The sequence below is a fragment of the Plecotus auritus genome (assembly GCF_963455305.1).
Source record: "Plecotus auritus genome assembly, chromosome: 11".
Classification (NCBI taxonomy): domain Eukaryota; kingdom Metazoa; phylum Chordata; class Mammalia; order Chiroptera; family Vespertilionidae; genus Plecotus; species Plecotus auritus.
In genome coordinates this window covers 25,103,093-25,120,539 of record NC_137777.1, presented here as the reverse complement: position 1 = coordinate 25,120,539, position 17,447 = coordinate 25,103,093, and the positions used below count along the sequence as shown (strand labels likewise).

At 41.3% G+C, this 17,447-nt stretch overlaps 1 protein-coding gene across 1 annotated transcript in view; it reads right to left on the bottom strand.

Moving 5' to 3' along the window:
* SLC30A8 (solute carrier family 30 member 8) overlaps positions 1 to 16,689 on the bottom strand; it is a gene marked incomplete at both ends in the record, with an annotated part of 28,575 nt that extends 11,886 nt beyond the window's left edge. Inside the window, 4 exons of the mRNA XM_080646468.1 lie at positions 958 to 1,111; positions 3,572 to 3,718; positions 11,504 to 11,703; positions 16,619 to 16,689. Of these exons, the coding sequence (XP_080502594.1) occupies positions 958 to 1,111; positions 3,572 to 3,718; positions 11,504 to 11,703; positions 16,619 to 16,689 (572 nt within the window). The remainder of the gene's footprint in view (positions 1 to 957; positions 1,112 to 3,571; positions 3,719 to 11,503; positions 11,704 to 16,618) is intronic.
* Between the last annotated feature and the right edge of the window lie 758 nt (positions 16,690 to 17,447).

Genomic DNA, 17,447 nt, shown 5'->3' with positions numbered 1-17,447 from the left:
AGGTAGAAAATAAAGAGTTTAGCTAACATAGCTTAAGACAGAATTTTTATAAAGTCAAAATATTGCAAAGATATGGTAGAGTGTTTATGAGAGAAATAAATTCTGCTATTAGTTCTGTTAAAATATATGAAACTAATGACCATAAAATGGATGTTGCAAGAGAGAATTCAAAAGTAAAAAGGGGTGGAAACCGGTTTGGCTCAGTGGATAGAGCGTCGGCCTGCGGACTGAAGGGTCCCGGGTTCGATTCCGGTCAAGGGCACGTACCTTGGTTGCGGGCATATCCCCAGTAGGGGGTGTGCAGGAGGCAGCTGGTCGATGTTTCTCTCTCATCAATGTTTCTAGCTCTCTATCCCTCTACCTTCCTCTCTGTAAAATATCAGTAAAAATATATTTAAAAAAAAAAAAAGTAAAAAGGGGACTAAAGTAAATAAAATTTAAGATCCCTTCCAATCCAGCTGTTTGGGAAGCCATAATATGTCCCTGTAATAAAAACTGAGTAGGAGTAAGTCACGTCCCATGGGGAACCATCAATATGCAAGAGAGAGCAGAATGGCTAAGACCCCATTCTGAGTATGGTGGGGATTCAGATCCTGGCTCTACACCTTCTCACTGGCAATTCATTTAACCTCGCTGAGCTTCAGTTTTCCAATCTGGAAAGTAGGGATATGGTGAACACTGGGCTTGATACTATAGATCAAAAGATCGTATCACAGTCCCTGACACATAAAAAGCATTCAAACTGGTAGCTATTAGGAGCCGATATTAAAATACTTAAACGAGCACAACCAACCTTACTTTCAGTCATAGAACCATTGGAGCACTCTGTCAGGTCTCTGCCATCCTCACAAGTGGAGGAATTAAACACAAGCAAAAAATAGCAACAAGAACACACACACATCTGAGTCCAGACAGGGTTAAAGGCAAGCTTCCTGGGCAGTGTGTGGGGTGACTTACACAATGTTGGCTGCCACAGCACAGCCCGAAACGATGATCATCACAGTGGCCTGGATCTGGTAATCGGGGTACAGCAAGCGCTCACACGCCAGGTACACCAGCACACCAGTCACTGCCCAGACACACAGCATGGACAGCAGGGCCCCAAGGATCTCTAAGGATGCAAGCACACAGACGTCCACACACAAAGCATTGGTGAATCACCTTAACGTCCCCAAGGGTCATGAGACATTAATGTTCCCTCCCCCCATCCCAAAAAAAGAAGCTATAGACTAGTTCACTCTGACTCACAAAGAAAAACTTGGGAAGGATTTTAGCACTAAGACAAGCTACTTTCATGTTGCATTTATAAATCACCAGCATCTGAGTTCATTTGCTCCATTGTTACTCAGTAATTTGCAGCAAATTTTAAAAGCGTATTATTTGTGGCCTGCGCTTGCTGTTTTCCTTGGGGATTTTTATTTAAGCAGATGCTAAAATGATTGAAACTTATTAGGAGATGAAATAATGAGACACAAAGAGTAAAAGGTATTTAGAAACTCTTAATTTTGCCATAAAACATTTACAACGTGCCAGTACCAGTAGCTTCCGTGGATTAAGACAGTAAAAAGGGAAGGCTTCAGAGGGTACTTGAAAAATGCGTTTCATTTGCCAACCCAACATCCCATAAACACAGAGGTGAGCTCAGAGGTATATCAACACTCTAGATGCATTTTAAGAGCAACAGTAAGGACAAGAAACATAGAATGTGACATTTACATTAACATTTCAAGATAAGATAGTGCTCAGTGTGCCCACTGAGTAAAGTGCATGTGCTCACTTAGTAGTTCCTTAATGCCTCACCGTAATCTGCAACTCAATCTTGAAGGTGGATTCTGAAAGCCTACCAGGGTCTGGGAACATTCTGTGAGTCAGTGGTCAGGCACATTCCAGAATTTTTTACCTCCGCCTTTAAGCAGGCCACTGTAACATGTTGTTTCTCATTGTGGGAGGAGCGTTTCCCAGACTTTAGTCACTTGTATACAATCATCACAACTTTTGCCATATCCACATGCCACCTGTCTCATTAGACATTTAATATTCTCTTCAAATAAATTCACTTTTTATACTTAGCTTCTTCCTAAATAAATGTATTTATGAAATTACAGGCTTAATGTTCTAGTTGACGTCCACCTCTCTGTCTGTAGTGGTACTGCCTAATACGTTAGCCATCCATCACCTGTGGCTGTTTACATTGAAATTAAGTAAAATTAAAAACCCAGTTCATCAGTAGCACTGGCCATGTATTAGAGTGTTCTGTGGCCACGTGATACTCTATTACAGAACGTCTCCCTGGAGGCAGAGATCTGTTGGGCAGCACTGGTCCTCTGGTGTGTCAATGCTCATGGACATCCATGGCCAGGACGAGGAAGTCCGAGCAGGATTTGAAATTCCGAGTCCCTCCTATGTTTACAAATCATCCCATGTTTACAAAACAGCTCTGGTCAATGGTATCAGAAAGGGTAAAGTATGGTGGGCACACGGTGCATTACACAGATCTTGTAACATAGAAACCCACACCTGAAACCTATATGTCCATGTGGACCAATCAATTTAATAAATAAATATTAAAAAAAGAAAGGGTAAAGTACAAATACGAATTTATACAGACACATGGCTGGTGCTCAGCCAACAGTACAAGCATAGCTCTATTGGAGGACTGGGAAAGCAGCTTCAGATCACACTGTTTATCGATGTTTATTGCCTTATCTCCCTCTCCCACTGATTGTTAAAGGAAGGCCATTCAAAATACCCCTGGTGGCCTGACCGCAATGGCTCAGGGCTTGAGTGTTGACCTATGAACCAGGAGGTCATGGGTTTGATTCCCAGTCAGAGCACATGCCTGGGTTGTGGGCTCAATACTTAGTAGGGGGTGTGTAGGAGGCCGCCAATCAATGATTCTCTCTCATCAATGATGTTTCTCTCTCTCTCCCTCTCCCTTCCTCTCTGAAATAAATTTTAAAAATAGTTTTTATAAAAGTATCTTTAAAAAACAAATTTAAAAAAACACATTCTAATGATAAATTGTTGGATATGAAATTAGAAGTCCCTTTCACTCTTAGCTTGCAAAACTGCAGCCCACAGTTGCCAGCTGTGGCCTGTACCTGGTGGTGCCTTTCAGCAAAGCCAGCCCACGTCAGCATGTTGGCCACCCCTGCCCTGCCCTCGGTTCTCCTTCACCTTCTATTCCTGACTCCCCTGTGAGAAGTTCTTCCATCTCTGCAACATTTTTTTGTGCCGTTTGTGCCTTATTTTGCAAAATGCTAGGAGCATCCCAGATGCAGAGTAACTTAATGAATGATATCATGGCTGTCGCCCTACACTGAGACCCTGGGGCTGGGGTGGTTGCATGTGTTCCTATTGTCCCATCAGAGCAGAGGTAGGGGATTAATCTGGCCTTTAGCTGAATTAACATAGGGAACATAGGTTCCCACCCCATGTCTAATTCATCCCGTGCACCAGAGATGCGCCTTGGGAATTTTCCAACAAGGCTTTGCTTTGTCCCTTTTGATTCTATCCTGGGTTTGACTCTGAGGCATTACACCACCACGAGCGCTCCGTCGGTGAACTGTACCTGCTCGGTGCCATCCGAAGGTCAGCCGCTTGGAGGGAGGCTTGGAGGACAGCCACAGGGAGAAGAGGCTGAGCAGGAAACTAGTCAGGTCAATCAAGAGGTGGGCAGCATCTGTGACGACAGCAAGACTCCCAGCAATGTGGCCACCTGGGGGTGCACAGTATCACACGGGGTGAGGATATAATGTCCCGCACAAGGGTTCCCAACCCACCAAGGGTCCCCAACCCATAATGGGAAATCAGCCTGGAAAGGGGGTTGGGGACCCTTGTGTGGGGCACAGCTAAATTCGTGTGTACTAACCCGAGTTGGTGAAATGTCACAGACCCACAGAGCTTTAGAAGAGACATCAGCATCGATCCAATCCACCTCTTCTTCCCAGTTTGACAAGTAAAAAAACAGAGACCCAGAGAGTGGGTAGGATTTGAACATGTAGAAATGAATGTCAAGGGCAAGGCCATTCCTAGGGGGTAAAGGTACAGAGATTGGAGAGTGTGGGCATTCTTGGGGATCATCCCCGTTAGACCAGGGCATGAGGATTCAGAAAGGGCAATTTCAAACAATGAGGCTGCAGAGGGAAAGGCCAGATTCACAGGGTCTCACACTCCAGCTGAGGACCTGGACTTCCGTCTGTAAACCAGATGACACGATGGCCCACGGATGGGTTTTTATTTATATTCTTGCCTTGTGGTTTTACCATAGTCTTTACTGCTTCTCTACTAATTTGCATTATCCACCTGAGTTCGAGACCCCTTTGAGGAATAGGGGGGACAGTAAGGCGAAAGGACAGGCACCTTGGGGGGACTCCTGAGTGTAACAGTCCAGTAAAGCACAGGAAAGAACACACGCCTCGGATGCCCGCCTGGCTCTTCTCTCTGTTCCCTGGGCTCCCTCTGCTTCCCTCTAGTTCTCTTTTGAGCAAAGACCTCCAGCCTCCAAAGTGGAAGCCAAAGGAAAGCCTTGTCTCTTCCTTCCCGAACAGAGCTTGTTGTTTGAGAGCAATAACCTTTATTACTCTCACCGCGTCTTCCCAGCAAAGAGCTTTTGCTGACGGATAGTCCTCCCAGCAGCTGTTTATTGCCTCCTGCACTAAAAAGCGTCAGCGGCTGTCAGTCATCAGCCCTCGGTCATCAGACTCACCTTGTCGGCTAATGATTTTTAAAAATTACATATATGGCTCATAATTGCAATAATCCCCTCAGACTGCTGGCTCTCGCTGCAGTTAATAACGGGTTTGTCAAAGTTTAATGGTCTGAGGGAAAGTAGTCTTCAAGCTTGTTACTGAGCTGTCAGTGCAAAAATCACAATGATTCATTAGCCAAAAAGTAACATTTTGCTAACAAATCAGCTGTCCTTCCAATTACCCTGAAATGTTGCTCTATCTGCCAAACTGGGGCCTGATAATGAAGCTGTGTTCCTAATGCATTATTTCTTGCCTGGAAAATGACTGCAGGCAGATAAGCAGCACGCCACCATCTCAGCAATGAATGATGATGGTGATTCTATGTGCTGAGCTGAAATCGTAGCCCAAGTCAAGGAAATGAGGTCTTACGGGGTTTCTTCAAGAGGCTCCGTTGAGTCAGGAGGCAACTGAGAAAGAAAAATGGCCTGGCTTTCAAAGAAGCATGTTAATAGGGGGGTTCCGGAAACCAAGAACCATTTTGCAACCATCAGAACTACTTTTAAGAACCATCCAGAAAATTGTGAGCAATCATGATGCGTGGCTGTGGAGCAAATTGTTTGCAAGAGGTAGTTTGCAACTGAACTTGCATTTGCTTCTGAATGCATGGGGTATGACTGACAATTAATTCAATCATCCCATCAGTATTTGTTGAGCCCTTACTGTGCACGGTGCAGGAAAAGGATACACAAAGATAAAGTTTAAGAACCCCAGTCTCCCCCAACCTACATGGCTCAGTGGTTGAGCGTCAACCTATGAACCAGGAGGTCACAACTGGATTCCTGGTCAGGGCACATGCCCAGGTTGTGGGCTCAATCCCCAGTGGGGGTGTGTAGGAGGCAGCCAGTCAATGATTCTCTCTCTCCCTCTCCATTCCTCTCTGAAATCAATAAAAGAAAAAGAAAAAAACAAACAAAAATATTGCAGTCCCTCTTTTCCGTGATCTCACTAACACTCACTGTGTTAAAGACATGCATGACAAATAGACTAGAAGACTAAAAAGCCACTCCCACTGGGAGCTTTGGGGAACTTTTCACAGGAGAGAGGGGGAAGAATTCGCTAGAAGAGAAGAATTCGCTTTCTCAGGGAGAGGTAATAACAGGAACGAGAACAGAGAGAACTGGAAAAGCATGGAACCTTGGTGGAAAAGCAGGAGATGTGAATTGTTGGAGGAATAATGGGAAATCAGATGACAAAGGTGGCTGGGGACCCTTGTGTGGGGCATTATATGTCATGCTAAAGAACTTGAATGTTATCCTATGGGATCAGGGGATCTACTTAGGATTTGGAGGCTAGGCTGTGACACGTTCAGATCAGTATTTATGAGGGAGATCTTTGCCAGCAATCCGGAGACTGGCCTGGAGGGAGAAGCAGCTAGCAGTTAACACACAAGGATAACAGCCAAAGGAAATGATGATAAAGGCATGAAGTAAGGCGTCAGCACTCATAGGTCTGGATTACTTGGCAAGATGTAGAGAGCGATGCACTTATAACCAGGTAGGAGAGGCGCTAAGGACTGCATTCTGGAAACAGACCCTGCTGAGGGCCTGTCGGTGGAGATGACAGCAGAAGGCCAGGGGGGCCACTGGGCCTGGGTCTCATGTGCACCTCAGAGTCAGAGTTGCTGTGAAGCTCACATGATGCTTTCTGTACAGAACATGGACATACTGACAGGACTGAAAGAGTGAAATGGTTGTCTGACAGCATTCGCCTTGTTTCCCATTCCTGGACCACACCATTGTATGCTAGTAAGCCATATTTTAAAAATTCTTTCATTGCCTTATGAATAGCATTATTATACTATGTAGCTTGTTATGCCAAAAACTCGTGGAGTTATTACGTAACAAGCATTCAAAACACACCACACTTTGCATAGGCATGTTTTGACATTTCTTAAATCTTTAATACCAGGAGCATCCGGAAATGTAAGTGGTGGAAGCTACTGACACACGCTGGCTCTAGTGGAGAGTAAGTCTCTTACCAATGAGGCTTGTGGTTACCATACCACCCAGCTGTATCTTTTTCTTGCTATGAAGATATTTTTTTTTACTCTGAGATACTTACGGTCTCCCCCAGCCAGCCTCCAGCTCTGTATTTCTATCGAGCAACATAGTGCCTCCTCCATTCTTGCTTACCTAAGCAGTCCTGCTGCAGGCTGCCTTTCCTGACCACTCTCAGTTTCTTCCAGGATTGGCCGCAGCTGAGCTTATTTTTTGTGAGTTTTTTGTGTCTTTACGTCCATCTTGTCAAATTGGGATACATGTTTACATCTGCAATGTAACTCATCTCTTCATGGCCTTTCTACAATTAGGAATTTCACAAGCAACCAGGAAGGGTCCCAATTCAAATTCTTACCATTTGCAACAGCATGGATGGAACTGGCGAGCATTATGCTAAGCGAAATAAGCCAGTCAGAGAAAGATAAATACCACATGATCCCATCATTTGTGGAATATAAAGAACATCATTAAACCGATGAACGAAAATAGATACAGACACAAAGAAGCATCGAACAGACTGTCAAACTCAGCAGGAAGGCAAGGGAGGGCTGGGGGAGTGGCTAAGAGATCAACCAAAGGACTTGTATGCATGCATATAAGCATAACCAGACACTAGGGGGGTGAGGGCATGTGCTGGGGGGTGAGGGAGGCTGGGGAGAGGTCAATGGGGGGAAAAGGAGACATAAGTACTACTATTTGTAGTACTTTCAACAACAAAAAAGAAGAGTCCCAATTCAACAGGTTCAAAGGACATTGATGCTTATAGCCTTCTTGAATCTTGAATTCCTCCCTCCCATTTGCTCTACAAGCTGAATTCAGTTCTCTCTCTAAACACAGATCTATGACCTGGTTCTCCTCTTTTTAAAATGTCAATTACCTCTCCAGGCTTGCAGAATGAGTCCAGATTCCCCATTCTGCATGGTCCTTCTTGAACGCCCAACTACTGTTCTAGTTTTATTCTCCACAACCATGTTTTACCCTACACCACTACCTTAGGTAGGTCCTTTCATTGGTAAGTCATAACTGCCTAACTCAAACTAGCTTAAATAGTAACAACCATCAAATGATAATGTATTGACTCAGTAATTGAGGACAGATCTGGGTGGGATGGGATTGGGTGCAGCCTACACTCAGGTTCAAAAATGTTGGGGCTCCCCTCTGTGTCCAACTATCGCTATTTATTGTCCTAGTGAAGACAGACTTCCTCCCCTTTGGCAAGAAAAGTGGGCCTCTGGAAGCTCCAGGTTCAGAGCATTTCAGCACAGTATTTGCAGAATAAACAGAGCTTTCCCCCCTAGCCTCCCTATGTGAAGACCCAGAGACTCTGATTAATCCAGCTTGGCATCTCACACCCAGCCTTGTCTATGAGCATGAGGTACCTGGGCCAGGATACCAGAACTGCAACCAGGCTATGAGCATGAGAAAGCTTGCTGAACACACAGTACCAGTTCACTACCAACAGTGGCACCCAAATGTGGCTGCCTAGCAGACTCACTTGAATTGCTTCCTGAGAACACATACTTCCTGTCCTGTTGCAGACCCACCCGCTCGCTCAGTCTCTCCAGGCAAGGCTGGTATTACTACTGCAGGACCACAGCAATAATCAGGTGCTGCTCATTCAGGGCCCTCCATCTGAAAGGCCCTCTCATCTCCCTCTTAGCCACCTCTCAATGTCTACCCCTCCCTCAAGGATTTGCTCAAATCCCATATCCTGCAGGAGTGATCTGAGAATAATAATTGCTTTCTCTGACATGGTCAAAATGACTTTAGGGAGGAAGTGAGCTGTGGACTGGGCTCTTGAATCATGGTCAGCGTTTTGATGAGTGTGGGGGATGAAGGAAAGTGTTTTTTCATTCAAATGAAAAGGCATACGCCAAAGCTACAGAGATATTAAGGTATAATGATTATTTTTGCATTCAATGAATAAATGGCTGAAACAGAAAGCCGCGTAGGGAAGTAGTAAAGGAAAGAGACTGATAGTCTGTTTGGCAGCCAGATGGTGGAATGACTTGAAAGCCAAAGGAAGAGTTTTTCATTTTGTCCAGAATGCCAGAGCTCCCCAATATATTGTTCTCTCTCACTTGGGGCTTAGCACAGAGGGGGCCCCTAAACCAGGCTATTGTTGCCACAGGTATTCTTGCCAGTTTACCTCAGTGCCCAGTAAAAGTTCCTACATCTGCCATGATGGGGAAAGGTTGTGGAGGGCTGAACTAGGCAACAGGGAGCCAGGGAAGAATTTTGAAGACAGAATCAACATGATGAGAGCCATGTTTTAGGAAAATCTGCTCAAAATAAATACAGCTCAAATTCCAAATGGTTGTCAGTATCCACTTAATTTCTTTACTGACATCACTTTCCTCTGACTCTAAAAGTCACATTAGAACTCATAGACCACTTATCCAGGAATGAGAAGATAGCTTCCCATTTTACCCCCTAAAAATGCAAGTCATTTTTTTAAAAGCAAAGTGATAGAGCATACGAATGGGTATAAGGAGAAAAGTGAGTTTTTTTGAATGGAATAATCATCCATTCTCAGATGGTTATTAATTTTTTCTCTATTACCCAAAAGGTAGCATAAATTAATAACCATCTGAAAATGGATGATTATTCCATTAGCATCTGCTAAGCTATTTTTTTCCACTATAATGGCTGGCAATCAGAATGAATTGTTTTCTTCAAGCTATGGAGTCTTATGGCCTATGTACTCAGACTTTTATTGCTTTTCAGAACTGGAAAAGAACTTAGACTTATCCAGCCCAAGACAAATCTAGGGTTTTTAATAACCTTCTTCCAGTTGGTTTACAAAAATAATTGATAGCACACCGTTTCAAGAGCCAGGGTAAGTCTTTTGAAGGAACTGACTTAATAGCTTGTGGAGTAGCAAATAATTTACTTGTAACAGTTCCAATCTGGAAAACGCCCTGTAGATACCCACTGACACCTTTGCCAAAGGAGTATTCTTTTTCGTTATTGAAATTCATAAGGTTTTGGACAATATTGCATTGCTCATGAAAGAGACTGACAAAATGGAAAATCTGAAAAACAGAACCCATTCGAAATGTCATTTGAAAAGGTGATGTCTGGAAATTCACATCCTTCCAATAAAGTCCTGGCACCGCCCCATTGCAAACGCAGCTCAGGAAGATCTAGAGACTGGCTTGTTTCCTCCACTGCTTTCTGCTTCTGCTTCTTCCTGGATCCGTGTGGATGCTGAGAATCGATGGCATCTTCTCCCCAGCTGATGTCTAATCAGTAGTCTGAAGCGAGATGGTCTTTCATTCACAAAACTCACTTTTCTCCTTATACCCCTTCTTAAAATCACAATTAGGTTTTAGAGAAACCCGAACAAAATGATTCTCGTGCTTAATTAAAATAATAAACTAAGATAAATTATGTTTATCTTTTTTTCTGTTAAACAAGGAATAATAAGGGAAGACTAAGAGATATTGTAACATACAAATTTGCATTAATTAAATGTGTTACTACTGACAAGCACCAGCAACAGGAATCATGAAATACCTTAGAACCAAACCCTATTGTTTATAAAAATTTGATAAATGATATAAGAAGCATCAAAAATCAATGGAGAAAATAATTATTTCATAAATGATACTGGAAACATTGTTAGCTGTTTAGAAAAAGATTTTTTTTTCAATTCTTAGAACATATCTACTTTCACATTGATTGAAAACTGAACAACAACAAAAGGGTATTTATCTTCTCAGTCCCTGGGAAGGCTTACTAGGCACTAGATTGGTGAAAGAGTAGTAAAAAAAACCAGCTGAAAATAAAATGTTCCATACAATTATCTCTATAAAATTTTAAACTTCCCTATGTCAAACCAAAAATTAAACAAAAATTAAAAAGCAAACAAAAAGCAGTAAAAATACTAACAAACATAACAAAAGTTTAATATCCTAATATATAAAGAGCTCCCAGAGATCAATATAGCGAATTATAAATTACCTAAAAAACAGACATTAAGAGGCCACCAGGAATACATTTACAGGGAAATACAGATCACTAATAAGCATGCAAAAAAAATAATCTAGCACTAATGGATGTTAAAATAAAGCATATTCATTTATATATTGACAAAGACTTCTAAAAGATTAAAATAAGTTCTCGTAAAGATTGGAGAGAAATCATTTTCATGCAGACCTGGCCGATATAGGAATTGTATTAAGCTTTCTGGATAGCAGTTTGGCAATATGCATCAAAAAGTAATAAAAATATTCATGTCCTTCAACCAACTATTTCCATTTTTAGGACTCTTTTTAAAGGGATTAACCAGAAAGGCAGGCAGAGTTTTATTCAAGATTTTTTATTGCAGCATTGTCCATAAACACGAAAAAAAAATCCCTAAATTTCTAACAACAGAGAGATGGTTCTTTAAAACACAGTGGAGTGTACATTGTTCAGGCGTGAAAGTATTTTAAGAGCATTTGATGGCATGGTCAGAAGCATTTAGTGTGCTCTCGGCTGTGTTGAAAAACTGAGCTATGAATAGAAAATATATTGTATGGAAATAATTCATAATTTTATTGGCAGTTATCACTCTAATGTGGGATAGTGATGAATGTTATTACGTTTCCTTCTATTTTTCCAACGTATCTACAATGAGCACATTGTTACTTCATACTTATAGAAAAGGTTAACTCTCACTTTAAAAGAAGAACCGAGGTCACCCTTCTGTAATGAAGTAGGATTTTGTTTGCTTGTTTAATCAGAGAAGCCTCGTTGAGAAATACTCACCCACAACCTCTGCGATCATGAAGACGAAGCATATTCCTGAAGCAGCCCAGAGTTTCCACTTGGCGTAGACTTGCTCGTTTGCCCTGTTCTCTGTGGCCTTGGCATTACTGTGACAGTGATAGATGGCTCCGGACCCCAGCTCCTCTGGCTTCTCTCCAGAACAGTGATCTTTATTCACGGGTTTCTGCTGGCGATCCACACTGCGCATGAGTTTGACAGAAGCAAGAAATGAACATGGTTGCAAACACCACTGACACCTACCCATTCTCTGAACCACTGTGAGGACATTTGCTAGCTGTCTAGGAAGTTGTAATTCACAACTCCTTCTACAAGAAATATCAAGTGTAAGAAACAAGCAAGAAATGTCTATCTGAAGTCTCAACTACTAAAAGTTTTGCTCTTATTCAGTCAAACTCTTCTTCAGTCTCTACTACCAGTGATTAAGAGATATCAAAGGAACAGGAGAAAGGAAGCAGATACATTTCCTTCCCAATAACTTCATTTTGAAAGATATTGGGATACTGTCCCACAAATCAAAAAAGGAGTGGGAACATTGTTATATATGTGTCTATGAGCCAACTGATGATTCAAATTCCCACCATTGCATGCCATCACTGTCACTTCCTTCTCCACAACAACATTGTTAATAGATCATAGCAGTTTTTTCCTGCTAAGTCCATATGGACCCTCAGAAACCTTCTTAACACAACATTGCACACAATCTCTACCAATCCATGGAAGTTGAGACTTACTTATACTTCCTATAGCACGCAGTACATATCAGGTCTGCTAGCTCTGCTCACACAGAAATCATTATTTTGAGCCCTTTATAGAATTATAGAAGTTCACAGATGGAAAGATTATAGATAACATTTAGTCCAACCCCATAGTTTCTTAGCTGAAATAATTAAGGTTCAGAGAAGTGAAGTAATTGCCTGAGGACAAATAGCCAGGAAATTGCAGAGCTGGAATTCCAAGACTTCCTGTTTTTTCCATGTCATCCCACTTTGCTTCCCTACCTGAACTTCAGTAAATCTAAAACCAATCTTTACTGATGCAAATGTTGATGTTCACAGATCTTGAACTAATCAGATTTAATTTTTAAATAAACTTATTAGAAGCATTAATAAGATTATTAGAATTAAGAGCTTTGTATTAATGACTTTGGAAGGTATAAAAACAGAAATAAATTAGCCTCCAGTTGAAGAGCTATTTCATTTGTCTTATCGCCAGCTGGAATTAAAGATCTGCGGTCTTCCGCTTACTGGTAGCTGATGATTTTGATTCTGACTCTAATTATCATTATACTTATTTTTTCTGAATAAAAGAATATATTTATTATAGAAAATTGGGAATTACAGAAAAGCACAGAGAGGAAAATCACTGGTAACCTTACCTGCAAGAGACAGTCACTATGGACATGTTGTTGTTTAGCTTTGTAATATACCAACACACTTTTTGTACATAATTAGAGACCATATTAATTAGGATGTCTTTTATTGCAAGTACAGAAAACAAAGCTCATGCTAGGTTAATAAGTGGGCATTATTGGTTGTGAAACTGAAAATGTCTGGAGGTCGTGGGCTTCAAACTGGTTTATCGGGGGGTAGTGGGCTTCAGACTGGCTTATCAGGGGGTAGTGGGCTTCAGACTGGTTTATCAGGGGGTAGTGGGCTTCAGACTGGTTTATCAGGGGGTAGTGGGCTTCAGACTGGTTTATCGGGGCTCAGAATCCATTGCTTTAGTTCTAACCGTGCTTCAGGCGGTTTTCCTCATGATAGTGGCATGGTTGCCCAAGGCAGTCAGGGCCACACACTTGCTGTTTCTTATGCAAAGAATGAAAGTGTCCTCATTTCCAACTACTAAACAAGAGTTCTAAGTTGCATGCTGAATTGGCCAAATGAAAACCAACCCCTAGACCCAGAGGAATATGGATGGGCTGATTAGCTCAGACCTTGTTCCAATCAGAATATTGGCTAAACCCAGCCATGCTTTCTCCTCGAGCTGAGAATGGGGTAAATGCTATCTAAATCACGTGTTGCAACTCAGTGGGGATGGGCCAGAAGGGATTGTGGATGAAATGACAGTGTCACCAGAGGATCCTCCCAAAGATACAGTTTTGGGACCTGAATCTTAGCTGTATTTATTATTAACATTTCCTGAATTTATTAAATATTCTACATCATTACTTTTAACTTGTAGAGATCATTATATTTAATATAGATATGTCACAACATAATTAACTGAATTCCTATTATTGAACAATTAGTTTTTTCCAATTATTTGCTCAGATAAGCACCACTGTGACTCATATTCTTATAGTTAATCTTTGCTCAATATATTATTATCTGCCTAAAGTGTAATCCTAGAAGGGAAATTGCTTGGTCAAAGGGTATCCATAATTTTAAGGACTTTGATGTATATTGCCAAATTGACTTCGGAAGGTTTGTACCAATGATGTTAATAGCACTCGGGATTTTGAGCAGTTCCACAAACTCTTCATATTGCAATAGGAACCACTTGGCAAGAGGCACATAAAGTATTTATACTTATACATTGTTGCCTTTGTAATGTGATATATACCCTGATAACAAACAACCATATACTGTAATAGTGTGGGTCCCCAGTGGTCATCAACTCAAAGGACCCTGAGAATGCCATGAGCAAGACAGGGCCACCAATTGCTCTAGCACTGTTTATGTGAGCACTGGTTTATTTTATATTTTCCATGAATCTCGTGGCCAGAGAAAACCAGGTGGTAAGTGATCAGGAGAGAGAACTTACCGCTGGGCAGTTTAGAAGGCAGGAATCCCACCAGAGCATAGCCTGTGGGCAATGCCACAAGGGAAAAATGCAAGAGCGCTGGCCAATTTTGACTTTTAAATACTGCTTTCCTATAGACCTCAGATTGACCAATATGGCTATCCTTTGGGCTGAGATTGAACTTGAGCTGAAATAATTAAGGTTCAGAGAGGTTGAAGCACTCAGCCAGACATCCAAAAGTGGGCTTCACAGGGTCCATGGACATGGGATGCAGCGTGTTCATATAGGTGTATGTATGTGTTTTATGGATGCATGAAAAAGTCCACCGTCTTCATTGGGCTCCCCAAAGAATCTATGATGCTAAAAGTTAAAACCCCAAGGTAAAATGCATTCCCCATCATCTCATCAGAGCAAAGTGGTCTAAGCGTCCACGTGCAGTGCAGGCTCTTGAGCTGAAGGATAATGTGAATCTCAAGAAGAATTTTTTAAAAGATGGTTCTAGAAAGCAAATGCTATGATGCGTCCAAAAATTAAATGGAAATTTGCTGCCACTGAATAAATCACTATGGATTTTCACACATTACAATATAGTTGAGGCTCTGAAGAGCAGGAACAATACAGAGCAAAGAAATTCACTACAGCATCAAAGAGAAAAAGAGGGGAGAAACAGGTTCCTGACTGGGAAGATGAGGGAACAGGATAATTTCTTCCGGGTCTAATTTTTTTATTTGAAAAGAAAAGAAAAACAGGTTTGACAGTTTTTATCATCACCATATCCTGCAAGCTACACCCATGTCTGAGGCAAATGAGAGCCTATAACCATAAATGGTTGGCTTTCTGTGCCTCTCAGAGTGCTAATGATTTATTTTAATGCGAAGGGAAATACTGTTATTTTAATAATATAGAGATGCTCTATTAAAAGTGTCCAAAGTGTTAACAATTTGTTGTACAAAATTTCTGCCTGACCTAACATGAGTCTTTATTGTTTATGAACTCAAAAAATCACATCTAATATTACTTTCTAAGAAAAATAATTCTTATAAGGTGGGATTATAGATGGGTTCGGTTCTTTGTCATATGTTTGCAAAGCCAAGTTATAAATATCCTGAGAGAGAAAGCTTTTCTTTGCAGCTGCTCAGACAGTTGATTCTATCAAACATGATGTTGCTGCTCTTTGGAATATTAATTCGGTCCCATGGAACACACAGCACTACGCGTATTATTAATGGATAAGTATTTTCTTAACTTCTGCTCCTAGCATGAATGTATTTCAGATTTTCATTCTTTCATCTCTACGTATTGAGTTTCTCTTTGCTCCCCACTTGGATTGAATTCCCCAAACACACAAAACTCATCCTTACACGTCTCTGTCTTTACCCGGCAATATCTCCGTCTGAACAGCTTTCCTTAACCCTCCTTCCTGTGTAAGGTTTCTCGAACCTTACTCTAATTCCCTTTATTTTTCAGTGCTCAACCTATCGCTTCTGAAAAGCTTTCTCTGACTGCCATAGGCCAGCTAAGACCTAGGTTTCCTTGAGATATTCTCATTGAACACCCTCAGAATGACACATGCTATTTTGTAATTGATTTTTTCTTATATGTATTCCATATTAGACTCCAGGTCTACTAGAGGACAGAGATCTGGGACTAGGAATCTTTTCTTCTCCCTTATATATCCAGGTGTGTTCAATCCATAATTTTTTTTAAAAAAAGGAAGACGAATTAATATATTGCACATAGCACTGTGGGGGATATTCAAAGGAACTAGAACTATGTAGAACATTAAACGCAGCTTTTTTTATTACAAGTGTGTATATTCAATAATGATATTATATGATTAAGAAAACAGCAAATAATTTTTTTATTCAAAGAGAAAAGCACTAGGTGTGGATGGAATAAGGGTAGAGGGATGAATTGGTAGAAGATGATGCAAGAGGTGGACAAATAATTTTAAGATCAATGTAACTACAATTTTGTCACATCGTTGAAAAACCTCCCTCCTTACTAAATATAATGTAATAAAATATACTATCTATTTTAAAAGTAGAATTAATTGAGGAAAAGAAAGGCAAACACATTAGATTGTATATGTCTATTTTCTGGAAGTAAATCTACAGATGGAAATACATTCATAAAGGGTGTCTTTCATGCTCTTAGGATACTTAAGACTCAAATCATGAAGAGTATTGCGTGTTTCAGGATATGAATTATACAAGTCTGCCAACAGTTTATAAAATTTTACAGAATGTCCCAAGTTGCACAGCAAAAGTTCCCAGTTTGAAGCTGTGGGATCTAGGGATGTATTGAGGATTGAAGACAGAAAGCCGTGAAGCAGAAACAGATGGCTGTTACCTGTCTAGTGTGAAGGCATACATCTTGGTGGCTTTGTCATTCACAAGATAAGTTCTTTCCGGAAACTCCATGGTGGCCAGGATGAGAGCTTTTGCTGCGACTGTAGTATTCTTGTTGTTGTTGCTCTGATGCTGCTGCTGCTGTTAAACTCACTGGCCAGTTTGGGAAGCAAAGCAGCATTACAAGTATTCACACACTTCCCAAAGAAAAAAATAAAAGGGCTTTCGGGACTTAAAAGAACAAGCCTCCTACATCAGTGTTCTTGTAGGTCTGCTAAACTTACAGCCTCCTGAAGTGCCATCTGGCCTCATTCTCTCACCCACAGGTTCCCTTCCTAGAGAGACGTGCAGGGAGGATCCCATGAAGTGTGTGTGTGTGTGTGTGTGTGTGTGTGTGTGTGTGTGTGTGTGTGTGTTTCCCGTGCTATCTGATTCCATTGTGCTTTCTAAGAGGTGGAGGACTCAGGGCTTCCTTCTCATTGCTGATGTAGAGATTCGGTCTTCAGAGCACACCTGAGTGATCTGCAAACAACTACCCTCTGTACAATAATCTCATTTTTTTTCTTTCCTTTCCTTTATTTTTTTTGTTGGGGGGGGGGAGTCTCTCTCTCTCTCTCTCTCTCTCTCTCTCTCTCTCTCTCTCTCTCTCATTACCTAAAGGCATTTCTCCTGCCATTCAGTTCTAAGATGACCTCTAAGCAGCTGTCAGGATTGACTTGCCTTCTCCTAGGACCATTTTGGGATTTCATTACTGAGCAGAGGACATGGGTCATTGGTCACTGAAGTCTGTAGACTGAAACCGTTCCTGGTGCGGCAGCTTTGAAACCCTT